The 27810-nt window shown below is 49.2% G+C and overlaps 1 protein-coding gene across 2 annotated transcripts in view; it reads right to left on the bottom strand.

Moving 5' to 3' along the window:
* Nucleotides 1–21791, bottom strand: part of RAP1A (RAP1A, member of RAS oncogene family) — a 29415-nt gene extending 7624 nt beyond the window's left edge. Inside the window, exons 1-6 of one of the 2 annotated variants that reach the window (XM_014258165.2) lie at nt 21656–21791; nt 7674–7743; nt 5728–5887; nt 4354–4437; nt 1302–1370; nt 492–548 (exon numbers count right to left, since the gene is read on the bottom strand). In XM_014258165.2, the coding sequence (XP_014113640.1) occupies nt 492–548; nt 1302–1370; nt 4354–4410 (183 nt within the window). In that variant the 5' untranslated portion in view covers nt 4411–4437; nt 5728–5887; nt 7674–7743; nt 21656–21791. The remainder of the gene's footprint in view (nt 1–491; nt 549–1301; nt 1371–4353; nt 4438–5727; nt 5888–7673; nt 7744–21655) is intronic. The other variant, XM_005529282.2, reaches the window with a different exon arrangement.
* Nucleotides 21792–27810: the final 6019 nt, after the last annotated feature.

Genomic DNA, 27810 nt, shown 5'->3' with positions numbered 1-27810 from the left:
GGAGCACCCCTTGTGCTGTGCTGTGCTGTGCTGTGCTGTGCTGTGCTGGGGAGCAGCCCCTGTGCTGTGCTGGGCTGTGCTGGGGAGCAGCCCCTGTGCTGTGCTGTGCTGTGCTGGGGAGCAGCCCTGTGCTGTGCTGTGCTGTGCTGGGCTGTGCTGTGCTGTGCTGGGGAGCACCCCTTGTGCTGTGCTGTGCTGTGCTGGGGAGCAGCCCCTGTGCTGTGCTGGCACTGGCTGCAGCCTCTGGCCTTGTGTTCCTGCCACTTGCAAAGCTCAGAACCCTCCCAGAGCAGAAGGTTGATGTGGGGATGGCACAGGAGGCACCAGCTGGGGACAGAGCCCACCAGGCCACTGGCACTCACCACACTGGGCTGGGGTCATTGAACAAAATCCTTCCCTTTACGTTACTGCAGCTGATTTATTGCTTTTGCTTGGATCACCACTCTTAACAAAGGAACTCCACAGCAATTAGATAAAGAAATGCCACTTACTGTCCCTGCTGTGTCGAGGATCTCCAGCATACACTGCTGACAGTCTACTTCCACTTGCTGGGGAAAAAGGGGAACAAAGAGCTCAGACTCAGTGGTGTGCAGGGGGACAGGCAAGAGGGATCTCAGCTCAGTTTGTTCTTCTGCCACAAAGGGCTCTGAGCAGAGCAGGCACCTGCACCTGCCCAGGGCTGAGCAGCACTGCTGGGAGAGGATTAATCTTGCCCCAAGCCAGGCATTTAGGTCAGCTCATGTGCTCCAGGACTCCCTTCATTAGCAAGGCTTAAATGAGCAGCTCACTGTAAACATCTCAACTTAAGTGAGACTGTAAATATCTCCACTTAATCCACTCTTACAAATCAAAGCACCTTAAAACTTCAATTTTACTATGCTGATGGGAGAGAAGAGAATAAGGAAGAGAGGAAAATTCAAATATTTCAGGGTTCTCACAGTGAGACTTTGCAAATCCTCCACTCCCTGAGAAATGTCTTGGATCTAACGAGGGTAATTCCAGGAAAGTCAAGTAAATTTAACAGCAGAACTCATGCCACAATTTAATTTAATTATCCCAGGCACAAATGTCACAAGTTTTCAGTGTATGTTTTGGTGCCTTTAATGCTGGTGACATTTCTAATCCGTGAAACAATGGGTCACTTGACATCCATCCAGGGAAGAAAGCAGCTCTGTGCCTGGCATTACGTAACAGCTCAGGGATCCTGCAAGGATTTCTGCTCAGCAATTCCAGCCCTGCACCCAAAACAGTCCCAGCAATTTCATATTCTCTTGAGAGAAATAAGAACGATGGTGTTTTACCTTTCTGTATGAATCTTCTATTGTTGGGTCATATTTTTCAACAAAAATTCCCTGAACGAACTGTACAGTCTGGAGAGGAAAGAAAGGAGAAAAAACCCTAAGTGAGCTGAACACAACCAGAAACATTCACAGCACTTTAGGAAAAAGCAGCATCAGTAAAACTGCTCTGCTGTTTTTATCAAATAGTGAGAAAAAGACAGAAAATTTCAATTTTGAAAATAAAATTTGTGGGTTTTCTGTTAAAATCACGTTATTTCAGCCATGTTTGCAAAACTTTTTTGCACATCAACTGTTTGCTTGCTTGTCTCAGAAAAGATGATACCCTCAAAAATGCCTTTACTCCACTGCCTGTGACTTCAGGAGGATAAAAATCACCAAATATGGAAGACTTGAGATTTGAGCAGAAGCACTGGCAACCTGTGCACTGTGGGAAATGCACATTTCAATCCAAACGAGCCCAGAGCTGCCCAGGGCCACTGCAGAGAGCAGGGAGTGCAGCCTGGAGAGCCTCCAGACACTCCCTGTGCACAAAGCACTGCAGGAGGAGCCCTCACTCCATCTCCAAGGATTCCTTCCCAGCACACCTCAACACTTCCCAGCGAGCTGTCAGAGGGATGGGAGCATCCCTGGGAGCCCAGCTCTGCGCCCTGCCTTCTGCCAGGACAGAGTTTTCCTTCTCCTCTGGGAGGCAAAGCTCCTTCTTCCTCTTCACCCACAGTTATCTGCAGTAAAACAGCACAGGAGTGGCTGCAGATTTGGGTGATATTTGTAAAACAAGGTGGTGTGCACTCGTGAAACTGAGAGCTGAGATCCCAGAACTTAATTTTGTCTCTTGAAAATCAACCAACACACCACATATCTTCTGCCAACCCAACCTTTCACAAGTTTTAAACAGCAAATTTGTGAGGGAAGTTTGAGAAGCCACAAGTACCTCATTTCAAAATCATTCTGTATCACTAAATAAGCACATCCCTGCTTCTCCAGTCACACTGAACAGCTGTCCAGTCTGCCTGAGCACCAGATCTCAGCAAAACCCTCACAGCAAGGCCCCCTGTTCAGTGGATCACCGTGTTACATCAACAACGACAGCAGCCAGAGCTGGAGGTTACAGGCTGTGTTTCTGGATTGTTCCTGGGTATTCAGGTTAGCACCAGCTGCTCCCCAAGGGGCCCAGGGAAGGCAGCTCTTTGCCAGAGACTCACACATCAGCACTGGCACATCTGTCCCCCTCTGCTCGGGGAACTGCACTGCCACAGCCCTGCTCACATGGAGCACTCCTCATCTCTGATGGACTTCATTTCTATTCATTATAGCCAAAGGAGAGGCCAAGGGAGTGGCTACAAATCTGGGGCTGGTTTTGGGTTATCCAAGGTCGATCCAAGACTTTTAGAAGTTTCCCTCTGTTTGGGTTGTGCAGCCCAACTTTAATTTCCAGTCTCTGTAAGACTGCGCCACTGGGCACTGTAAATTCTGTCACCCACAGAACTCCAGAACAGTTTTAGCCCCAGAAATGGGATGAAACTGTTGTACAGGAAACAAAAGTTGCTAAACGACTGTGGCTTTATAACAGTGAAGGTTTTCTGCTGCTCCAGAAGCAGCAGCAGCCCTGTGCTGGCACAGAAGAGTTAAAACAAGGAGGATCTGCAGTGAAACAACCCCATATTGTCATCTGCACTCCAATGCAAACTGAGCTGGAAATCAACACCAGGCTCTTTGTTGCACAGGTCAGTTTATACAGTTGGGAGAATTAAATTTAAAGTGATATTATTTTAAATCCCACCTTGTAACCTCTCCTTGCTAATGCTTGTAAATAAGTACAGACTCTATCAAAGCTAATTATTATCCACTCCTAGCTGCTAATTGGCACTTACTGGGTGCTCCTATAAACACAATGGACCTATGCTGCACATGAATTCCCAAACATGCTGACTTAGCACCCACCCTGGCAAAAAGAATTTAACTTTTGTTTACCAGACTATTTGAGTATTTGCATTTCAGCTGTTAAAAAGGTCAGTGATGGTGCTGACTCAGACTTCACATCACCAAGAAGGAAATTCAAGTATGTCAGATGCTGAGTAATTTTTATTTACAGCATACTACTAAGTGCCCCATCTCACCTAGTGAATCTTTCAGTGTTATAAAAGAAAATTAAGATAATCAGGGAAGTGCTGGTGGAAAAAGTAATTCAGATTGCTTATATTGCTGTGGAAGAACAGAGCTTGTAAAAAAATTACACCTTGTACACATCTTGTACTGATTAGGATGGGATTGCTGAAAGAGTGCATCAAATTTGATATAAAACTGAATAATCTCTCCTCCTGTTCCCTGGGATTCTGGAGGTGATTTACCAGGATTATTACCTGGCTGTAGCAGCAGAATAAACAGCGAGGCAGAACAGGAAGGCTGCTCAGCTCATGTCTGTGACAAGGAACGCTGCAGTTCCTTGCTGTAGATAATTCACACTTGACCAGTTCTCTGCCCCTCTGCTGGAGAGAGCTGCTTGACTGCTGAGTGATAAATGGGTGACACAAGTCTCTCTCTCAGGGCTCTGCTATCAACTCTGCTGTGTAAACCTCTCCTTAGGAACAAGACAAGCACTTGAGGAGTGCAAAGTGTCATCAGGCTGCTGCTCCCTCTGTGCACAGGCTGCAGATGGGTTCTCAGTGCTCCGAGCCCAGGTGCTCGCTCGGGATGGAAAACACGCAGCCTTCGGGGTGTGCAAGGCTGAACCCCCCAGTTCTGTCACTGATTCCAGCCAGACTTCTCTTGCTCTGCCAGTGCGGGCTGGGCTTTTAATACTCACACAGATATTCAGCCATGTACAGCACAACACCCATGCAAGAAGCAGACATGACACACTAATTACCAGCAATTAATCACCTCTCCAAAACCATGCCACCCCTCCTCTCAGCAGTGTCACAGTGGCTACATGGAAGTCCTGGCACATGTTAGAAGTCACACAAACTCCTCAAAGCATCAGGAACCTGGTCTACAGAGAGCCAGGCAGTTGGAGGGCTGGGGATGGGCTCCAGAGCTGCTTCCCCAAACTCACCAGAGCGGACTTGCCCACACCTCCTGAACCAAGGACCACCAGCTTGTACTCACGCATGGTGTGGTCTGTTCAGAGAGCGACGACCTGCAAGGCAGGAGGAAAGGCAGCAGTTAAAACACAGAGCTGTGACCCTGTCCTGAAAACAGCAGCACTCCTCCTTCACCCAATCCTCCCAGGACGGGAACACCTTTATTGACAGCTCTGCCTTTCGTTTCTCCACCTGAACACTCAGGTTGAGAAGGCCACTCCAACAGCCCCAGGTTACAGGAAATGGCCAAAGCTGATCCTGGCAGTGCTGGGAGAGGAAGAGGATGGACACACCATGGGACAAACACAGAGCCTGTCCCAGCTGTGCTGGGCACCACGAGCTGTCACTGCCTGTCCTCTGCTTCCTCAGCATTTCATGGCACACACCAGAGCACGGGACAAGAAAATTAGATCAGAAAGAAGCAAGTCAAGAGGTTTCTCTGCCCCCACCCCCAGCAGGGAGGGATTTAGGTCAGCGTTCTCTCTCTGGAAAAGGTCAGGCCCAGCGCATGGCTGCCAAGGCAGAGCTCTCTGCTCGCCCAACACGGGCTCTGCCTTTTTATGGAAATCTTGCAACTCCCTCAAGTCACTACGCAGCACCAGAAAACTTCTCCTTCTCCTCGAGGTTCCCTGACAAATAAGGCAAATGACAAAGCTGGTGATAAACACTTTCCAGGGTGTTTATATTAGCAGCCAGGCTGGGCTGTCCCGCTCCGGGGCTGCGGCAAACAATGAGCTCAGCACGAATCCCCCCTTCCGCAGGGACGGCGCTTCCTTCCCAAGTAAGGCTGCACACAGCAGAGCTGGGAGCCTGGGCAGGCTCCACTGCTCCCAGGCACTTCAAACCAATGCTGCCACAGGATTTATGGGCTCGCAGGCTACAGCCTTTAAAAATAAAAACGTCTTCCAAGGAGTCTGATGGAGAAATGCATCACCTTGCCGATATGGCCGTGAGCACGCCTGTGAAGAACAGGGGCTGTATTTTTAGCTTTGCAATGTGGACAACTCCCTGACAATCTGTGTCTCGAGTTTATGTAATCATTAAATAGGGACAGGTTCTCTTCTGTCATTTCTGCTCCCAAGGGGAAGATGTAAAACAGAGGCAAGAGGAACCCTGTGTGCTGCTGCTCGTGGGAGCTGAACTGAGAGCTGGGGAGCCTCCCCAAACATCCCCCTTAACCCTCACCCTCACCTGCTTCATGGGCTCAGCATCACCCAAGAGTGCGTTTAAACAAAAATCTGAAAATCCCATGTGCAGCTAGAGAGAGACACACAAATTTCTGTGCTCGGTTCAGCACAAGTTTAAACTCATTTTTTAAGCTAGAATAACAGAAATAAAGGACTTGCCTGTGCTGGGGCTCTGCAGTTCCACAGCCAAGCTGCCCTCCCCTCAGCCAAGCCTTGGGGAGGGAGGAAGGCTCAAGCAATCAGTGCAGCCCATCTTTCTAAGCACCTGCAGGAGGTTTTTCTTCAACTCTTGAAGCCCACGTGAGCTGCAGTTGCCTAACTGCAAATTGTGAAACCAAGTCAGACTGAAAGGGGTTTTCCAGAAACTGCCTAAAAGCAGAGCAGGGGATGGCTGTGCACTCTAGGACACTGACAACAGTTCTGGCTAAATTCGGGGAACTGCAAGCTCTTCTGCTTCAGCATTTCCCTGAGAACTAACACTCACTTCCTTTCTTTCAAAATCATGATTTTGAATGGGAAGGAGAGGGGGAATTCCAATTAACATTTATTTTCCCTTTGATAATCCAAAGAAATTAAAATCTGATGCATCTTTTATAAAGCATAAACGCAACTTATTGATCCAGGTCGTCTTCATTTCCCTACAGTCCCACAGTCAGTTCCACCAAAGAAAACGCAGAAAGCAATCAAGCTAAGGGTTAAATTTAGCTGTGAACTATTTCACTTCTTATTTATAGTAGAAAATACTTGTGGGAAAGTTTAAGCTGGGAGCAGTACAAGACTAACTTCTCATTTCTTCTCTACAGTATTTGCTGATTTTTTTTTTTCAGGTGCAACAGGAAACCAAGATCCTGAAAGGCACGAGCTTTATTACTGTAAACCCCACATGCCTTAATTATCTTGTAGCTCTTTCACAAGTATGTTAATGTTATCTGTTTATACAACATGAATAGAGTGCTCAAGAAATTACTATGCTGCACCCTGGCCAACTTTTCATTTGGCAACTGTCGAAGCCCACCTAAATACAGTCAGACACAGCAGCATTCATTTCCATCCAGAGCTCTCTGCAGCAGTCACATGCTGTGAAGCAACGGCTCCATTTCCAAATGGAATTGAATTATGGCTGTTAAGTGTTCCTTCAGAGTCAAGAGAAGTGTATGGTCACTAAAGAGTGTAAAAAAAATTAGCTGTACACGTTCTCATTGGTTCTGAATGGTGTGGTGCAAAGCAAAAGCTGAGTGTGTCTCCTTGTGCCCCTGAGCTCTGGCAGGACAAGCACGGGGCACACCTCTGCCATCCCATCACATCCCAAACCACCTGCATCACCTACAGGGTAATAAATCATAGGGTTCTTTTATCTGTCATCACAAAAAGCTTTACTTCTACACCATCAAACAGCCATCTGTGAATCCACCAGAATCCATCTGTGTTCTGTATTCTTTAACAGGAGCATCTCTTCTCTGCTGGTGCTGTCACAAGTGCCCGGGAGGAGACACAAATGGACATTCATCCATTCCCAGCAGCAGCCCCAAGCTGCTCAGCTCCTTTCTGACAGAAAAGTGAGGGGTTCTACCCCGGGAGCAGCTGGAGAGGTGAGAAAAGCTGCAGGATATTTGTGTCAATACCCAAAGGCAGAGGATCCCTGCGAAGGACCACAGGCAGATGCAACCAGAGCTGGAGCCCTACCCTGAAATGTGGCTCCCACTCCCCTGCAGCTGTGCTCAGCCAAGCCCTGGTGCACTCTCCAGGCTGCAGGAGTCATCCTCACCCTCCTGCAGCCGGGGCTGCATCGGGGCAGGAAGCACAAAGCTCCCAGGGTATTTCCCAAGCGGAAGAGCGGGGCAGAGGCCGGGGGAGGTGGTGGGGACAAGGGCTGAGGCCCTTCAGGATACAAAACTGATGCAAAACCAGCTGCCTCTGTCACAAAAGTTTCAGCAGCTCATCAAGAAGTTGGTAATTTGGGCGGTGGGGAGAGAGAAGCATGAACCAAATAAAGCAAAGACAGCACCAAAAGGGAGTGAATGCAAGAACTTCACTTATCAGTTACCCACTCCAATGTTCACAGAAATTTCATTTAAAATATGATGAGAACACTAAAAAACTCTTACCTTGGCATAAAAGATCTCTCATCAGTGTTAGCAGCTCTACTGAAGGTTCTTCCAGGCTCCTCACAAGGAACTGAAAAAAAGAAGAATTTAAAAAAGAGTTAATTGTTTTTCAAGTGTCAGCATTTGAGAAGCATCTCTGTAGTGCTTAAGCCAAACCACCCTGCTCCTGTGGAGTTCTCCCTAGAATACTCCAAGGAAGACTTCACTCACAAAAGACAAACTCAAACTAAGCATGTCTGAGGTTGCATCAAGTTCACAATTAACGCTGAAACACGGGAGAAAGACTCAGAGCAGCCCAGTGTCCTGAAAGGGGGAAAGCCATCACTTATCTGTTATCACTGCCAGGGGAAAATCCAGTGCAACACCTCGAAAGCACCATTATTTCAGGGAACCCACCAGGTTTGTAGCAGGGGGTGGAACAAGATGAGCTTTGAGGTTACTTCCAACCCAAACCATTCTGGGATTCTGTGACAGTCCTGGAGAGCAGAACAACTCCCAGGAACCTGCTGGCTCCTTGGCCAAGAGTTTTAGAAGCTCTGACATTTTCAGTACCTCAATCCTTTGTTCAGTACCACTGAACAGCAGCAGGGCTGATACTTCAGACAGTAATCACAGCATTGGCTACACCCTGCTGCTCTGACAGGCAAAGGCTCCTGTCTTTCACAGGTTCAGCACTTTATCCTTTCTTTTCAAGGGATAAAAAAAGAATCAACTGTTCCTCTGGAACCCCAGGAAGTTTAAATGAAAACCTAGTATGCTGGTTTTTTGAAAATATTTCTTTTTAGCAGCTCTGGAGTCACCTTGGAGTCACAGAAATCAAAACTGTTTCCAAACAGATAATGGAAGCTCTCATAATCCTTGTCAAATATTTTTCCAGGTATAAGAGAAAGTGAGTCTAGAGGGCAGGGTTAGATGGGATATTGGGCAGGAATTGTTCCCTGGGAGGGTGGGCACAGCTGCCCAGAGCAGCTGGGGCTGTCCCTGGATCCCAAAGCCAGGCTGGATGGGTTTGGAGCAGCCTGGGACAGTGGGAGGTGTCCCTGCCATGGCAGGGGTGGCTCTGGTGGGCTCTGAGGTCGCTCCAACCCAAACCATCCCAGGATTTCTCATGAAAGCTCCAGGACTGCAGACAGACGATGGCTCAGCAGCACCGGCTGCGCTTGCACCCAAAAAGCAGAGCCTGAGTTTGAATGAGGGTGAGAGAAAAGGAACAGAAAGAAGTGAGGCACAGAAAGGAGAGGCACAGAAAGCACAGCATCAGTTCCTAGAGCCTGTGTGAGATGGGCTCTCGAGGCACAGCTCCTGCACACACTCACTGCCAGCCACGGGCGCTTTGCTCTCTGCTCGGCCCCAGGAAGATGCACTGGGAGAGAGGAAGATGTTCTGGCCCAGGGGAGAGAGCCAGGACCACTCACCTGGCTTTAAGGAAGAAAAAAGAGATTAACTCCTTGCTTGCTCATCACTCACACCTCCCTTGCTCTGACTTTCAGCAGAGGAAAGCGGAATATTGAACATTTCCAAGGGAAATTTGGGAGAGAAGCACAGATGTGTCAGAACTCCAGCACCTCCACGCAAGGCTGGCTGTGCCACTCCTGCCTGTGGCCTTGCCCTTCCCATTTCCCAAATGAGAGGCAGATTCTTGGGATGCTGCAGCCACACGTCCTGGTTATTTTTATCCTGGCAGTTAAATACTGAATCGTGGCTACTATAAACAAACCTGTTTAATTTGCAACTTGTAAATGTTCTCCGTGCCAGTTTTATTTCAGCTACTATAAACTAGGCCATGGAAAGGGGTGGATTTTCTTTTTTAAAAAGTGTCAACTAAACATTGCTCAACACTCTACCAAAATCCCTCCATTACTCAGAGCCGTGTTGGCAAAACAAACCCAAACCCAGCACTTCTGCAAGGGGAAGATTTACAGTGATCAAAACCACACTTAAACTGACAGATTCCCTCCAGAGTCAAAAAAAAAGAATCCAAACAGAGAGAATGATACAGCAGCAAAGGCTGGAAACACCAGGCCAAGGATGTCCCCTTGCCTTGAGCAGGGCTCCACTCAGCACCTGCTCCACACCTCATTTCCTCTACACCAATTCCAGATATTCAATTACTCAGTGAAGTCCAAAACACATGAAATACTTCCCTAATGCTCATCGAAGCTGTCATCAATTACACACTGGTTCCAGGAGCTGCTGGGAGCAGGGATGTGCATCCCAAATGAGAGGGGATGGCTGGAAATTGCAGATCCTGCCCCCAGACAGCAGCCAGGCAAACACTGGCACAGATTACAGATTATTGGGTAGCAAGGAGTCTCTTCCATTGATAAAAATCACTGCCATGGACTCCCTTGTTCACAACACGAGCCCCTTCTCAGGGCAGTCAGACTCCCTGGCTTTAGGGAAAACCTCCTCCACCTTTCCTGAGGCCACCAACAGCAGAAAAATGAGAGGGAAGAGAAAAACAAGAGACTAAAAGACCAGACTAAGAGGAAAGCAGGACTTGAATGTGGCTTCAAAAGTACAGTTTGACAAACCTCTGCTCACAGACTCTGCATTTATTTTCTTACTCATTATCACTGCAGTATCTGACACCACATAAATGTCTTTTAGATATTAACATTATGTAAGAGGTAACATTTTATAATTTGTGCCAAGAATCTCAGCCTCAGTTTTGTAATTTTAACACCAAAATCCTTATCATTTCCACTGACTGCTTTCAGCATCAAATTAAATACCAATCAAGGCAACAAATGTGTAATTAGCTATGCACAATCCTGCTGTAGGATGAGTCATGACCCCACTGAGGTGCATTCCCTATCCTGGAACATGCTCTCCCTTTTCCAAATCATCAGTGATCCAAGTCTAAACATATTTTCTTTTGTTTTTCAGGTAACAAATCACCCCAAAAAGTCACAGCAAGAAGCACACCCAGAAAATAAAGCTGGTGACAAGCCAAATAAGCAAACAGGTATGTGAGAACACAGGAGAACAACACTGGCCAGAGGTGTTATCTGAAGAGTTCCATCAGAAAAGGCAAGAGAGCAGCCTCCAAACCTGGCAGCCATTCCCAAAGCCCCTGGTCCAGCCGTGTGCTCCTCAGAGCCACATCCCCATCATCACTTTCTGCAGCGCTCTGCATCCTCCGTGCAGCTCCTGAGCCAGGACCATAAAATCCTGGGCAAAGAGTAAAGTCCTGCAGCAACACAGCCCTCCCCACTCCAGTGTTGTGCTGAGCTGGAGCTTTCAGCAAATTAACTGCAGCCCACACAAACAAGGCAGAGAAACAAACTTCTTGGAAAACAGCAATAATTCTGTCATTGGAAATAGTCATTTTGTGCACAAACGCTCTGGGATTGATCCTCCTCAGCCTGTAATCTTTTGTGCAATCAGCTTCACGCTGAACCTGCAATTTCAAATAACATAATGTTAACTTCTATGGAAGTGACTGCCTAATTATTCATTGGAAATTGTTTTGCCATAGAAGCTCTCCAGGCAAGGAACAAGGGCCCTGGGCAGCTAAAGCCTGCCATGCTGAAACGGCTAATTTATTTTTTGTCCTATTGGTCTGCACTTGCACAAAGTTGGTAGGGACATGTGCCAGGGAGACAAAGGCAGGGGAAAGGAAGCCAGCAGCACAACTCAAAGCCCAGCACACACTGCATCCCCAAATTAGAACAGAGCTCTGGGTCAGGGGCTGGGGTTGGCAGGCTCCCCTCGGGCTGGGCTGTGGCACTGAGCACGGTAACACCAAGGGGACTGAGCTGTGAGCAGGACACGGGCACTGAGCACGGCCAGCTGAGCACAGCCAGGGAAAACACGCTCTGCTCCACTACAAACTGCAGGGACGGTTTGATGGGGGGGATTGGGAGGTCACAGCTCCTCCCAAGCAATGCCACGGCCGCATTCGTCATTTCTCCTTTTCCCATCTACCCTGCTGGAGTAGTTCAGCATTCAGGGGAGTTCTCCACAGCTTTTTTGGAAGAAAAAATGGAAAAAAATACTTCCTTTCCCTCTTCCTCATCAGCCCAACATGTAAACATTAAAGGCCATCACCACTGGGCACAGCAGCTGTTCAGGGCACTTTCCTCCATTTGCTGCCTAGCACAGCCACAACTTGCCACTGAGTTTTAAACCCTATAAAGTTTTTCATTCCTCTCCATTTCCTTTAGTGCAAAAAATATCCTGACCTTTTATAAAACAGATTAAATTCCAGACAGACCTGAGGAGACTCAATCGTAGCAAAAGACCAACTCCATGCTACTTGGTAGGAATAATTTGTTGTGCTGATAGTAGCTTGGCAACGTTCACCGCTATTCTTCCTGGTTTATATAATTAAGAGTAAATAAGTGACATGAGGTCGATAGATTGCCACTGAAATTTCAGCTTGCACTTCAATTATTTCATTTCTGCAGTAGTAGTGACCAGACATTGACCATAAAGCCCTGTTCGAGCTTACCAGGTCTCCAGCGTGAAAAATTTCATGGGGGAACGAAGCTTCCAGGCCACTAAGGACTTCTCAATAAAACTGGAGAGGTTTAAACTGCTCTTCCCACGTATTTCAAACCTTCATTGGGTAGGTGAAGATTAGGTATTGGCACAAAAGTCTTTACCTAAAGGGTGGTGAGGCCCTGGCACGGGGAAGCAGAGCTGGAGCAGCCTGGGACAGGGGAAGGTGTCCCTGCCCATGGCAGGGGTGGCACTGAATGAGCTTCAAGGTCCTTCCAACCCAAACCATTCCATGATTCTGATTTACACCCACCAGAAATAAATTCTAAGACTAACACCAAGCCTCTAAACAAGGGGCACATCCCAGCTTTTCAGGAGCCCGGGCTAACTCACAAACTCCAGAAAATACTGAGATTCTTTACACCTCCCTGGCACAGCTGTAATAATCTGTGTTTGTGTGTGTGTGTGTGTTTGTACACTGGATCTGAGCATGCAGCCCGTTCTAAAGGTCAGCTTTGCATGTGCAGCCCAGATTTTCACTTGCCTGGTGTGTGGCAGCCACAAGCAACCAAACCCCCCCAGTTCCCACTGCTGCTCATTAAACGCCTCTTTTAACAACCATTTTCAGAATGAAAAGCCCCACTGCCCATATGGCCACTTATTAATACTACATTTGTTTATCAGTTTAAATAAACCCCCTGCAGCAATGAGTATCCGTGTAATGAGGACTTAAACACAGCTCACAACGGATGTGTTTTAGCACTGCCAAGTAGGACTGCACCTCCTGAATGCTTTTCACGGCAGATTTTAAGGCTTGATAGGAACCTGAATAGCAGTAAGTGCACAGAATTAACTTCAAATGGAGGGGAAAGTAACAGTTTCATTATGTTTCGGAAAGAAATTGAGTTATTTAATGTGGTGCTTAATCCTTCAGTATTTAGCTCAGCCCCTTAATGCTGCTTCCTGGAACCTTGGGGCAGAGTGGGGGTGGAAACTGAATTTTCTTCTACAGCGAAAATGAAACTTTCTTCTGTGTGAAGGCTTTAACTGAAGGAATATTCAGTTATTAACACTTCAGTGCCAGAGTGAGAGCTCCGAGAGCAGGGTTTTTTAACCCAACATCTGCCAGACCTGGTCTCTGCACCGGGGCTCCTCTGAAGCCTTTTAATCCTCCTGAACCTGCTTAAAAGGGCAAAACTCCTTTGACAATTCATCCTGGAATTTCCTTTCTAGTGAATAAAAGGTGGCATTAAAGGAAACAGCTCTGATAGTTTAATCAGCTCTATATGAGCCATTTCAGTATTTACAGGTCAAGTTTGAGCACCACCAAAGCAGACAAATTCAGCTGGAGTCCTGCTGGCACAAGAGGGGCTGGCTTGACTCACATCCTACATCAGCCAGTCCTTCCCCTCCACCTCATCAGCACTATTCAAACAGCAACAAAAAAAGGATTATTTTTAGGATATGTCTTTGAAATGATAAGACAGGGCAAAAGGAAAATAAGGGGGAAAAAAAATCATCTCTTCCACATTAGTATGTAAATCTGTCAAGCACGTGGCCTGGGGACAGGCAGTTCTGCACTCTGAGCAGGACCTGAGAACACAGCACACTTCATCTGAGTGTTAATTGCCATCTCCCACAATTTCTGTGCCTTCCCCATGGTGAGGACACCTTCCCACCAAAGTCAGAACTCCCAGTCATCTGCTTTCTTCTGGAGTAAATCTGCAAGTACAGCATCAGCCCAACCCGTGCCCTCAGCACAGTATTACCATCACTGGTTTTAAAATGTTCCTAAATCTATTTCAACTTCTGCCCATGGAGATGCAGTGGGAGGGAACTTGGCATGAGAAGGACTGGGAAAGTCACAGCATCCCATCTCTGCAGACACAACTTCACTCCTCTGACACCTGCTAAGCCACGCAGCACCCAGCTGGAGTTTGCTCTGCTGCTAAATGGATCTGGATACTGTGCTCATGACAAGGGTTGGGGCAAACACTTCATTGAACAGAGGCTGCCAAGTACTGAAATTACAGAAAAAAAGGACAAGACCCACTTTCTCAGAATGACACCAGCGAGGAAAGTACCCTGGAGCATTACAACATCTGTTTGATCATTTCAAATGGGATTCCTGAAAGAGCCTTGACTGCATTCTAGGGATCAATATGCCAATGCACTGTATTCACAAAACAAGGCAAAGCCATAATAATATTGTAATTTCCACAACTTCATAAGAGATCTGATGAGTTAAAAGCCCAAAAAACATACATATTTCATGAGAAAGACTAACTGGAACCACTTCAGTCTGTATCTTTAATCTTAATGTTATTCTCAGCTACAATTAGTGTTATAATCTAAAGCAGAAAGCAAAAATTGGCTACATTTATTTTATCTTCACCCATATTTACTTCATAAATCCATCAACATTTCTGTTCTTCAGGCCTGATACCCAGTAACAGTTACTCAGCACAGGACTAACAAACACATCAAATCTCAGGATAAAGCAAGATGTGCTGGAATGAGACTGTTACACGAAAAAAAGGAGAATTGCACCAGAAATAGCCTTACCCAGTGAACTCTGAGTTACTTTTAACTATCACGTGGTGAGTGGCATATAAAAAGATATTATTCTGCATGTCAGCTGTCTGTAATGAAAGTTTTCCTCTTCTCAGCTGCCCCTCCCTAGAACTTCAAGTTTATTTGCATGAGAGAAAAGACTATTACATAAAAATACAACATAAAAGGCACAGCAACCAATACATCCAGCTGAAGTGCTCCTCCCACGTCCTCCGTGCTTTCCAGATTAAGGGTCTATTTCCAGCTAAAAATGTGAGAAATGCCTGATTCCACACAGATTCTTCCCTTGGACAAAACCCTGCAGCAGCTTTCCTTGCAGAGGCAGGGAGCAGCCCCAGCTGCAGCCAGCGATGCTCAGAGCATCACCAGCACACTGCACTGCCCCGAGTTCACACGCAATATCCTGATTTAAACATGACAAGTTCACATTTTTTCAGTATTAGTAATTAGAATTAGCTGCAGAACACAACATCATTGAATCTAACATATTTCAACTGAAAAAAAACCCCACAAACATTCCAGCCAGCCTTGAGTCTGCAGTCACTGGCAAGTGAAATGCAAGTGTCTGTTTTCCTGCAATGCTCCAGCAAGCAGCAGTTATGCAACACAGCCCATTGACAAACTCCCAAAAAGCAGGGTTTTCACAAAGCAACATCACCTGTTACAGAAATGCTCATTACCCTGAGCACATTTCTGAGCCTATTTTACCTCACTGAATGATGAATGAAGATTTGTTTCAGCCCCAACACAGCCACTGCTGTGGGCACACCCAGACCTCTTGCTCCAGTGCCCCAGATGGATTTAAGTATTTTCCATCTTATCAATGTTCAAAATAAATAACAAACCACCATGCCTCGGGCCACCTGCTCAACAGGACTGCCACTGCCTGGCTCCCCACATTTTAAGTTAAACCAAATAGGTTTATTTGGTCAAATAGGTGAAACAGCCAAGACAAGACAACCACCTGCAGCCACGGGCTGAGCCCTGGGATTCCTTTTCGGCTGTTTGTCCTGTTACCTGCTTCTTGCCTGGTGTAAAAGCCCTATGCAGGGTCAGACTTCCCCCAGACTGATAAATTTTATCCAAAGAAAGTAACCAGCAGTTCTCAAAGCATAGCAAGTCTGCTTTGGTCAGCACCTGGATTCCCCCACCAGAAACAGCCCTGGTGTGTGCCTTTCCCTGGGCTGAGGTCGAGCACGGCAGGCAGGCAGGGAGGAAGCGCCTGTTCAGGTAGAGCAGGTATTTCCCAACTCCCAATACCTGCCGGAGCACACATCACAACATCAAAACACCGTCTTCATGTGGCCACGTCGGGCTTCAGCAGAGCCACCCGACCTGCTCCAGCAGCTGACACGGTGAGAAAGAGCCCCAGCCCTGCCCTGGGCTCCACTGCCACAGGACAGACAGACAAACAGACACTCCTGAGCTCACCTTCCCCAGGTGGGCTGCCTGCCCATACAGGAGCTCCAGACCCCAAAAGGACTGCAGGTCCACGTGAGGGATGGCTTCTGCTGTCCCATTTCCTCCCCCACACACCCCAAAGGATCTTCCCACGGCACATGAATGCAATTTAAGCTTAAACACACCATTTCTGATCAGGAATGTAACTCAGTGGCTCCTCCTTGAGCACCACCATTCTTCCCACAGACTCCTCATTTTAATATCGTTAAATGGATTACCCTGCACAACCTTAATTATTTCAGTATTTGCAAGGGAAGAAGCGATCTCTCAGTAAGCAGTTCGTGTCCCTCTGCAGATCAAAACTTGTTTCATAGCAAACCTGGGAGTGAAACGGCACCAGAGGTGCAGCACAAAGTGCTCCAGTGTAAAAACAGAGAGCTGAGCAGGCCCAGGTGTGTCCTGACTGATGCTCTGCTGTCACTGGGTCCCCCTTCTTCAGAGGGGAGCTCAGAAAACAGACATTAATTAACAAAATTACGCTATCACAGGAAACAACAGGAAGCTTCTTATAATGAGCCATTTAGCTCTGAAGGGTTTCAGTCAGACATGTCAAACCAGCTCACAGAGGATGTCAACAGTTACCAGCAACAAGCACAGCCGGCTGAAAAACAACCAGCAGAGACCCTCAAGCTGTTGCAGCAGAAAGGCAGCTTGATGTAACTTTCAGAAATGCAGGCTGGTCCTTGCAAATAACAACCTGGTACCTCTGAGGACAGAGCCAATGTCTGGTGTGGTATTTGGTATTATTCTGGCAGCCAGAGTGAGCCACAGGTCTCGTTCTTCCCAGCTGTGACAGGCACAGCAGAGTCCCCCCATCACCCCAGCAGCAGCACAGGGCTGAAGGACACTGCCCTGCTTCAGCTCAGGAACTTCTTGTTCTCTCCTTCCCTCCATCAGCAGGGGCACTGGACACACAAGGCACAATTAAACACTTCACACCTGCTTTAATCCTTTCTCTTCTGGTGTAACAGTTCAACACTTCTTCACTTAACCACCACAGATTTTTGTTTCACTCTGATGTTTGTGCTGGAGACACTGAACTGCATCAGCTGGATTCCTGCTGGGTTCTTGCTTCCAGGAGTTTCTGAATGCCCAACAACAAAGCTTCGACAATGGGAAAGCAAAGGAGTTCAGCCTCTGCCTTGCCTTCCTCACCTCTCAGGGGTGAGTAACCCACTGCTGCTCCAAGCTCTGGGAAATTCTTACCCACAAAAACCGAGCCCCCTCCTTGGCCTGACTCCTGCACCCATCACCTGTACAGGAAGCATTGCCATAAACTCCTCTTCACAACTCGATGCTCCTTTTCACCATTTCCACCAAATCTAATGTCCTGAGCTCGCTTCTACCTTCCAGGACCTGCAGGGAGCCCAGGGGAAGGATGGAGAGGGACTATTTACATCTCACACAAGTTTTAACATCTGAGCAAGACAGGCTGGACAGAGTAAGAAAGCTCAGCAAGATGAACAGTTCTTTCAGGAAACTTTGGAACATCCTTACTTATCTCTGCCATTAGGTGTCATGTTTCCAGCAGCAGCAACTTTCCTGAAGTGCAAACACAAATGCCTACAGGATAATTTGACCCTGGGATTTAGAAGCACCCTTTTAAGAAGATGCATCCATTAAAATTCTGTTTAATTTCCAATTAACTGTTAACTAAAAGAGTAAAAGAAAATAAATAACTACTACAGAGCTCAACATAAAATTAATTGAGGCTATACTTTAACCAGCATCCTCACTACTTCATCTTCAGAAAATAACCCAACATCCCCCCAAATCAAGGCCAAAAAATCCAAACACCACCCTAGGACCTGATCAAGTTTTAAAAGTCAAATCTCTCTTGAATCTGATTCTGCAGAATTAAACACACAAAGTTATAAGAAGTGATTGATGTTCAACATTAATGTGGCTCTTCAGAAATTAAAAGAAAGTGATAAAAGAGGAAGTTTCCCCTATTACCCTAAAACCCAAAAGTTTTGATCAGGATCCACAGCCAGAGCCAGCTGAGCTGATTTTGGCAAGGGTGAAAGTAACACTGGGTCAAGGATAATTCTGAACTTCAAACAGCTACACATAAAAAACACTTCAAATATAAAGCCTGAAGGTTTGAACTTATGTATGTTCAAAAGATTCACTTTGTTTTCTCTAGGAAAACAGATAACATGTTCCTGTTGTCAGAGTATTAGGATTCCTCTTGAAGATGATTTTTTTAAGTCTGCAGAGCTGCACAGAAGCAATCTGCTCTCTAAACACTGAGCACAAGTTCAAAGTGCCACCGAGTGCGCTCTGCACGTGCAGGCTACAAGAAAAAGCTCTGCAATGTAAAGTACAAACAAATGCTGGAGTTGTTTATGCCCAGGACGATGATTCAATATACAATTAAAACTTTAATGTTCAAGTACATCCACACGTTACGCTGCAGCCATTTAATTATTTCTCAGTTTTTTTAAGAGCAGTGCTCAGACTGGCTGAGAAGCCATGAAATGTATCACTAATAACCTAGGTCTGTATATTTGCAGCTTATGGTTTCAAATATAAACCGTCCCGATGCTCTGTGTAAACAGGAGTCTCCAAATAAAAGCATTAACCTGTCACTGGACTTAGGCTGTGCGAGTAACTCAGCCCGTTTGGCAGGAGATCCTCTCAGAACCTTCGGCAAAGCTCCTTACCCTAAAAACAGCAGCGCCAGAGCCGGGACACGTGATGGCTCAGCTCCGGGAGCCCTGGGGTGACAGCCTGGCTGTGACACCGCCGGCCACGGCTGGCACCGAGCTTTCCCCGGCCTGCTGGGCATCCTCACTCGCAGGCTGTGGGCAGGAGCTGCTCCACAGGGGATAAGTGGGCTCCAGGGAGGATCTGAGGGAACGCTGCGTCGCAAACACTGCGCATGAAAACAGATTATTTTTAGAAGCGGTGCGAGCACAGCACTTCCTGCCGACTCCACCTTGAAGAACGACAGACGCTCTGTCACCCTCCATTCCAAACCCAGCATTTCACAACTTCTGCTACCTGCCACAACAGACACAGGCAAGGGACAATCTGCCGAGGACGGCAAGTGACAATTTCCCAGTTTGTAACTTGGCACTGAGAACTTCTGCTGGAATATGTTACCAGTCTTCACTCACGTCAATAAATCGATGCCTTTTTTCTTGCCACGGGGATGAACAGAACATTAAATGTTTTTATTTATGACACTGATTTTTTCCATAGCAACTGGATGTGAACATGGCATTCCCAGTGTAATGAAGTCACTATAGCAACGTGATAATGATGTCAGAATAATCAGACAGCGTTTCATACTTGGGAAACACATTGCTTCTGTGAATTCAGAAAGTTGCAGAGACCACAAAAGCAAGAGTGCTCCATCTGGAACTTCCCTTTAACTTGCCTGCTTTTGGATAATTTCTCATTAAAGGCACAGAGCTTTGCTAACGCACCATTTTCTGTTTCTCCAAGCTTCATCCATTGCTTCCTGAACGTCTCACAAATTCCCACATTAAAACCCTCTCAGATTCGAGGATCCGCTACACCAGGGAGAATTACTGACACACCATTTCAGCATGAAAAAAGCAATGACACAAATCACAACAGTGAAACATTTCACAGCAGACAGGCACTGTCAAACGAACAGACGCTCTCCTCAACTCTTCAGATGATCTGGTGTCTCTTTACATGGAGCAACACAACTACTCAGAGAGAATTACAACAGCAACAGAAATTACAGAGTGCTGATACAATAGTATGAAGGCAGACAGGCGTTTTCAAGGCAAACAACTAGTTTAAGAAATATTATCTCTCCTCTAAGCTACTGAAAGGAAGAAACCCAGAGTTTTCATGGTTGCCCTTCCTGTTTTCAGCTCTCTCCAAGCTGTAAGCAAAGCAAGACCCAGTTCCAGCTCTGTGTCAGTTGGAATTGACTCGCTGTGCCCAAGCCCCAACCCTCCCACTGAAGAGGAATCCCTGCACCAAACCCACACGTCCAGTACCTCAAATATCGCAAGCAAAGACACCCGTTAACGAGAAGTATCTAAAGACCAAAATTTCCCTACACAGAGAACAGATTCTCTTTAAAGCAACTGAAGGAAGTGCAAGAACCCTTTTCAGAGCTGAGGTGGTGTGAGACGAGTCCTTGGGAGTGGAGGATGAGGATGGGCCAGCCTGCAGCTCCACGTGGCTCACGAGGGGCTCTCCCTTGGCTTGTCCCACCTGCCCAAACCTTCTGCTGCCCATCCGGGCTGGCAAAGCAGAGCACACGAAGCCTGTCCCTCATCCTGCATCCCCCTGTCCCTCATCCTGCATCCCCCTGTCCCTCATTCTGCATCCCCCTGTCCCCAGTCCTGCATCCCCCTGTCCCCAGTCCTGCATCCCCCTGTCCCCAGTCCTGCATCCCCCTGTCCCTCATTCTGCATCCCCCTGTCCCCAGTCCTGCATCCCCCTGTCCCCAGTCCTGCCATCCCCCTGTCCCCAGTCCTGCATCCCCCTGTCCCTCATTCTGCATCCCCCTGTCCCTCATCCTGCATCCCCCTGTCCCTCATCCTGCATCCCCCTGTCCCCAGTCCTGCATCCCCCTGTCCCCAGTCCTGCCATCCCCCTGTCCCTCATTCTGCATCCCCCTGTCCCCAGTCCTGCATCCCCCTGTCCCTCATTCTGCATCCCCCTGTCCCCAGTCCTGCATCCCCATGTCCCTCATTCTGCATCCCCCTGTCCACAGTCCTGCCATCCACCTGTCCCTCATTCTGCATCCCCCTGTCCCTCATCCTGCATCCCCCTGTCCCTCATCCTGCATCCCCCTGTCCCCAGTCCTGCATCCCCCTGTCCCCAGTCCTGCCATCCCCCTGTCCCTCATTCTGCATCCCCCTGTCCCCAGTCCTGCATCCCCCTGTCCCTCATTCTGCATCCCCCTGTCCCCAGTCCTGCATCCCCATGTCCCTCATTCTGCATCCCCCTGTCCACAGTCCTGCCATCCACCTGTCCCTCATTCTGCATCCCCCTGTCCCCAGTCCTGCCATCCCCCTGTCCCTCATTCTGCATCCCCCTGTCTCCGATCCTGCAGCCTCCTGTGCCAGCCCACCCTCGGTGCCTCCAGCCTCGCTGTCCCTTCAGCTCGGGTGCTCCACGGGCCCCGTCCGGCGGCGGTGAGCAGCGAGCAGGGGACGCCCCGCACAGACCTGACCCCAGGATCACCGCAACGATTCCGGTCAGCTCCGGGCTCGGGGACAGCCCCGGCCGCGGGCAGCCGGCCGGGTGCCGCACAAGATGGATGTCCGGCGGGGCAGCACGGGGCCGGGGCCGGGCCGAGCCGCCTCCGCCTCGCCTCCGGCCGGGCCGCGGGGAGGGAGCGCCCGGCGCGGCCCCGCTGCCCCCGCCCGGCCCCGCCGGGCTCCGGGCCGGCCCCTGCCCCGCTCCGCCCGCCCCGCGGCCTCGCCAGGCCCCGCCGGGACAGCCGGAGCCGCCGCGTTCCCCGCCGCGTTCCCCGGCCCGGCCCCGCCGCCTTCCCCGCTCACCGCCGCCCCAGGGCCGCCCCCGGCGCCGCTCGGCTCCCCCGCTGCGGGCTCGGGGCTCCGGGCTCGGCTCCGGCCGCTCCCGCTGCTCCGGCCGCGGCTGCTGCTGCTGCTCCTGCCCTGCGGGGCGGCGGCCCCGCGTCCGCACCCCCCTCAGCGGCCGCGGCCCGGGGAGGAGCCAGCGGGGCAGGCGGGACGGACGGGCCCGCAAAAGTTCCGGGAGGGCCGGGGCAGGTGCGGGGCCGGTTCCGTGTCGGGAACGGGAACGGGCCGGGGCTCGGCGGTGCCGTGCCCGGGCCGGGCCCCGAGGGCAGGGCTGGAGCACCAGGAGCGGCTGGGAAAGGGGCTCAGCCTGGAGAAAAGAGAGATCGGGGGGAACCTTGTGGCTCTGCACAAGTCTCTGCCAGGAGGGGACAGCCGGGGGACATTTGGGATCTTCTCCCGGGGAACAGGGACAGGAGGAGAGGGAGCGGCCTCAGGCTGGGCCGGGGCACGGGCAGGGGGGGATCGGGAGGATTTCCCCATGGGAAGGGGGACATCGGGGGAGTTTCCCCTTGGGAAGGGAAGGGGGACATCGGGGGAGTTTCCCCTTGGGAAGGGAAGGGGGACATCGGGGGAGTTTCCCCTTGGGAAGGGAAAGGTGGGCATTGGGGGAGTTTCCCCTTGGGAAGGGAAGGGTGGGTATTGGGGGAGTTTCCCCATGGGAAGGGAAGGGGGACATCGGGGGAGTTTCCCCATGGGATGGGAAGGGTGGGCATTGGGGGAGTTTCCCCTTGGGAAGGGAAGGGTGGGCATTGGGGGAGTTTCCCCATGGGAAGGGAAGGGGGACATCGGGGGAGTTTCCCCATGGGAAGGGAAGGGTGGGCAGCAGGCGGGGAGCAGCAGCGTGCCTGCTCACAGCGCTTCACACCGAGGAGATGATGCTGCACCGCTCACACGGGACAAGGGTCACCGAGGGCTCGGGAACAGCACCACATCACCTTCACCCCGTAAAAAGCTTTTATTGAAACACAGCTCTTCAAAGCGAGCGGGGTTTTGTTTATTTTTTTAGCAAAGCATGAAAATAAAGAAGTGTAACATTGAAGTGAATAGACAAGAATCAGACAAAATTCGGGAAGAGGAAAGGGCTCAGAGAAGTCCATGTTGATGTCACAGGGATTGTGAGTGGCAGCAGCCACACAAGGAGGATCAGGCCAGAAGTGCAGCACAGTCACTGGGTCTCGTGATCTGGGAGATCACTTCATTAGCCCCAACTTAAACTGTAATTCAGCTCTAAGCTACCCACTCCAGAAAAGCTGATGTCAACAGTCAATAAATTTCAGGGGTTTTTTTTTTTCCTCGTTAAGAATGTATAATTACCCCAGGAGGAGCTGTGGTTGCTCCCATGATTGCAAAGCCCAGCTCTCCATGGAATGCAGAGGGATGTCTCTGTTTCCAAGCACTGTCACCTCCTTACATAAGCAGGGACAGGACAAGGACTGCAGCTGTCCCTGGGGATGCTCCTGGTGCCAGAGGAGCCTCGGGCCTCCCCACACTCCTCCATCACCACTTGCACAACTTCAGGGACACAGCAGATTTGCCGAGGTCTGAGGCTACAGCAGCATTTTAGCAGTCAAGCTGCCTTTCATCCACAGCTCCAACAAAAATGTTAAATATTGTCTGGCTGCACAGATGAGAAAAAAAACAGATTAAATGACTTCTCCAAAATCCCCAGCAGGTGAGCAGCCAGGAGACACACAGAGCTCAGTCCCCACTCTGTCACTGAAACCTCTCCAGTTCTCCCTCTCGCAGCTCTGTGTGTGCAGCAGAAATAAATACACAGCGCAGAATTTCGCTTCCAGGTACAACTTGTGGCTGCTGATAGTGATCTGTAAATCTCTGTTTTTATGGCTTAAGAGGTGTCTCCTTCCCTGGGGACCACCGTGCTGGGAGCGGGCAGGTGAATCACTGCTTGATTTGAATGGCTGCAGGCAGGGCCATGTCAGCAAAGGATTTCCACGCTTTGTGTCTCTCTTGGCAGCCTCAGCAGTGAGAGGCTCTGGTGCAGTGGGACACTCAGGGTGGCAGAAGCATCTGCCTTGAAGGATGCTCAGCGCTCGTGGCTGAGCAACTCGTTTCTTCAGAGTACAAACGCTATGGTGGAATCTGTCAACTTAGGAAGTTACTAGCTCAATGTTTAAAAACATGAGGCTGTGTCTGGAAAACAGGCAGGGATAAAATATCAGCGATAACTTCTGTTTTAAAAGCTGTGCAGAAACATATTCCTATGGACAGAAACTGCAAGGGATGCAGTTCCTTTAACAGGCTCAGTGTACACGGAAATGTTAGAGCATTCTGCGAGGCATCACCCCAAATTTCCTTTAAAATCAAAGTTATAACCCCAAATTTCCTTTAAAATCAAAGTTATAACAAACTTTGCCCCAAAGATCAACACTTTTGCAGTTTTTTCCCACTGAGCACTGACTGAAAAGTTTTATTGTATCCAAGGAATCACACGCTTATCTATTTCACGGCTTGTGGACCATCTTCCAAGTTTCAAAACAATAAGGGTCCAGTCACACTGAGGGCCTGACTCAGCAGGACAGAGCTCCTGTTTGATGTGTGTTCTGGGAGGGTTGACTTTTCCCCCCGTTTTCTGCAGGTCTGAGTGGAAGCTGATAACATTTATTGCTGAGTCAGACTTTGCAAGTAGATGAAATTAGATCTGGATGAATGTGAACCTGGTTATGAAATGATTAGGAGAGGAGAAGCAGGTCCAAGCTGAGCTGAAATCAAAGGCACTTTTCCTAGTGACTCCAGCAGGGAATAAACCTGGATCTCTGTTTCTCCCAGCCCCAAATCCTGCTCTCCTTCAGGCAGACAGATGCAGCCCCTCAGCCAGAGCTGTTTCGCTCCTGTGCTGCTGCTCCTTATCTCTCATCAGCAAAGCCAGGCTGTCAGCAGGGTGTTACATCCCATGTCCACACCTTGTCTCTCCCTGGTTTCCCCATTTCTAACAAATCCCATTATTCCAGGGACGTCTCCAGGGTGACTGACACTGACACTGGAGGGGTGCGACCTGCTGACAACCCCAAACCAGGGATTTTACTCCACACCAACTCAGCAACAGCACAAGGTTATGAGGCAAAGAGAATCGATTCTCTGCATCCTGTCACATACAGGACACAGCCTGGAATGTCCTGGACACAGCCCAAGAAATCCAGTGACCCTTCACACGGCAGTTTTATTAAAAAATGGTGTAATTTATCACAGCCCATCGATACAAAACAGCAGTTGCCACGATAACTTCCTTCCCAAACTCTGCAGTCTAAATCCATTCATATTAAATGATATCAGGATTTCACCCCCCCTTTTCCTGCTATATGGCAGCAGTAAAAGACTGAAAGGAAAACACTTATTTATCCCAGAACCTGCAGCAGGATTGCAGTTTTTTACCTGCTTTTGCAGCTGAGTTGCAGAGGTTGCACTGAGTCTTCTGCAGGCAAATTAATATGAAGAAGAATCCCTCAGGACTTCTTTTATTCCAAAATAATAATTGCCCAATTGGATAAATGATCACAAGTTCAGCTGATGTAAATATGTAGTTAAGGCCCATTTGCTGATTTAATGAAATTCAGAAACAATTTGTGATTGCATAATGACCTTGGATTCCTGGCTGATAGAATCAGAGGGCTGGAGAGTAAATGAAAGTGGCTTTGACACCATGCAGGCTAACAACACATTATCCTTTTGCTCTGGCTCTCAGAAGCAAAGGTGCTGACTGCATCCTGCTCCTGTCCTGAGTGTCTGAACCCAAACTGCACAAGAAAGGAGCTGGTGCTCTCTAAACTCACAAAAAATCATTCTGTAAACTCTAGCCAGGGAAGAATCAAGAAAAAAATGCTCATTCCAAAGACCCCAACGCAAGCCTTTGAAGTGCAAGCATAATATTTTCTTTAGAGATGAGATCGCAGTGTATCATTATGAATAATGACTTAATGATGTAATTAACAGTGAGCATGTTAATTAACATGGCTGCCAGCAGCTGTCCTGGCTGAGGGTCACCGAGCTCACACCTCACCTCCCACGCTGTCCTTGCCAGGGATCTGAGCATAAAGGATCATTTAACACAGCACCCCGAGCTCTGTAGGGGCAGGAGAGCTCCCAGCCCTGAGCCTGTTCCTGGAGCAGATTCCCTGAAATCCCCATCCCTGCAGCCCTGCTCTGCTCTGTGCCCCTGTGTGGCTGGGTGAAGCTTGCAGGAGATTAAAGATGGGCTGGGAGCTGTGGATGTGGGGAGGGAGGGCTGATCCCCAGGCTGGGCTCTGCCAAAGCTCCTGCAGGGTTCCAAGGGAAAGCCTGGACCGGCTTTGCTGTGTCCTACAGCCCTGGGACCCTGATCCTCCCCCAGGGCTCCTGAAAGTTGCTTGGAATCACAGGAAAGGCTGGAGCCCAGTGCAAACACGGGATGTTTTCCATGTTTGAGCCCCACAGGGACTGCAGAAAGGGTGAGGAGGCAGGAACAGGGATCCCTCTACCAAAAACACCAGCAAGGCTGGGCTTTCCTCCTTTGTGGCTCTGAAAGGGACATGGGATGTTCCCTCATGGAGCTTCCCAAACATTTCCCTGCCTTGTGAGCCTGCCAGAAAGGCCAGAGTCAGGCTGGTGTCTGCAGTTCTGCAGAGTCAGGAGGAAGGCAGAGACTGATAGGGGTTTCTGGTTCAAGGGTTTTATAAATGCTATCAGAGGTTGTGAAACTCACTGGGGAAGGAAGCACAAATCCCACTTCCCGTGCTCAGCTACGGCAGGGAGCTGCCAACTATCGTGTGCAGGGATTCCCTTGCCTCAGCCTGACAGCAGCACCATGGGCTGCTCTTACTCTTTGCTTTCTGCAAGCAAGAACTTCCTTGTCCAAAGCTGCAGCAGCCTGGAATTCCCTGCCAGAGGAAGGGAAGGACCCTCGGAGAGCTAACCATGAGCAGAGGCAGCAGGCTGGGCTCCTCTCCTGGCTCTTCTTGCTGAGAGCCGTTTGTAGGATATTTGACAAATCCCCCGGGTAGGGATGGGTGGCACCTCCACAGAGACCCCCAGAACACAGCCCAGGGTCTGACCCACAGAGACCCCCAGAACACAGCCCAGGGTCTGACCCACAGAGACCCCCAGAACACAGCCCAGGGTCTGACCCACAGAGACCCCCAGAACACAGCCCAGGGTCTGACCCACAGAGACCCCCAGAACACAGCCCAGGGTCTGACCCACAGAGACCCCCAGAACACAGCCCAGGGTCTGACCCACAGAGACCCCCAGAACACAGCCCAGGGTCTGACCCACAGAGACCCCCAGAACACAGCCCAGGGCCTGACCCTGCCTCACAAACCCCATCCACAGTTTGCAGTGTGGCTGCTGCATTTGCACAATGAAAGCCAAAGCAGAGGGGATGGAGCTCCCCGATCCCTGCCCAGTCCCAAGCAGGAAAAACTGGGACAGCAGAACCCAACATGAGCAATACCGAGTGTTATTCTTTCAGCTGACAAACTGTGCTCCCTGCTCAAAGCAGCTGCAACCACACATTTTCTATTACCCAACTCCTTCCTGTGCAGCCAGGCACCCGCTCACCCCGTGGCCAGGCGCTGCCTCCTGTGTCTCTGGGTCCTGAGCCTCCTCCTCTCCTGCCAGCTGCCCTCACACATTTCTAGCAGCTGCAGTTGCTGTCTTCCCACTTCTGTTTTGTAAAATCCAGGCAGTAGAATATGGGGAAGTTGGGGGAAAGGAAAGAAAAAACCAAAGATAAAATTAAAGTTCAAATGTAACTACCAGAGGAAGTCAGGGGCATCCTCTGACTGGAGGTTTGGTGGAACCCACACAATGAGACAAACATTGCATTGAAATTAAATGTTATGTATATTGAAATGAGAGGATGTCTAAGTCAGTAAGTGCTCCTTCCCATCTTTCCCTTCATGGAGTTTAAACACTTGTTTTCTTTAAGCACAGTCACACAATGACTGCTTTGTAGCCAAGGGGCAATTTTTGATTAGCAGGTAAAAGTAACAACCCAGGTATTTGTTTGTCAGCTTCTGCAAGTCCTGTGAGCTCCATGGGGTTCCTTCATTGCCTGTCCCTGCCCTCTCCCAGTTGGGAACTGGTTCCATTCAGGGTCAGTGCCAGTATCCAGGGTCAGA

Source organism: Pseudopodoces humilis, chromosome 26 (genome assembly GCF_049639895.1).
Source record: "Pseudopodoces humilis isolate 2021_Gansu_Grassland_sample_001 chromosome 26, ASM4963989v1, whole genome shotgun sequence".
NCBI classification, from domain to species: domain Eukaryota; kingdom Metazoa; phylum Chordata; class Aves; order Passeriformes; family Paridae; genus Pseudopodoces; species Pseudopodoces humilis.
The sequence above is the reverse complement of the archived record's forward strand: the minus strand, read 5'-3'. Positions and strand labels throughout refer to the sequence as shown.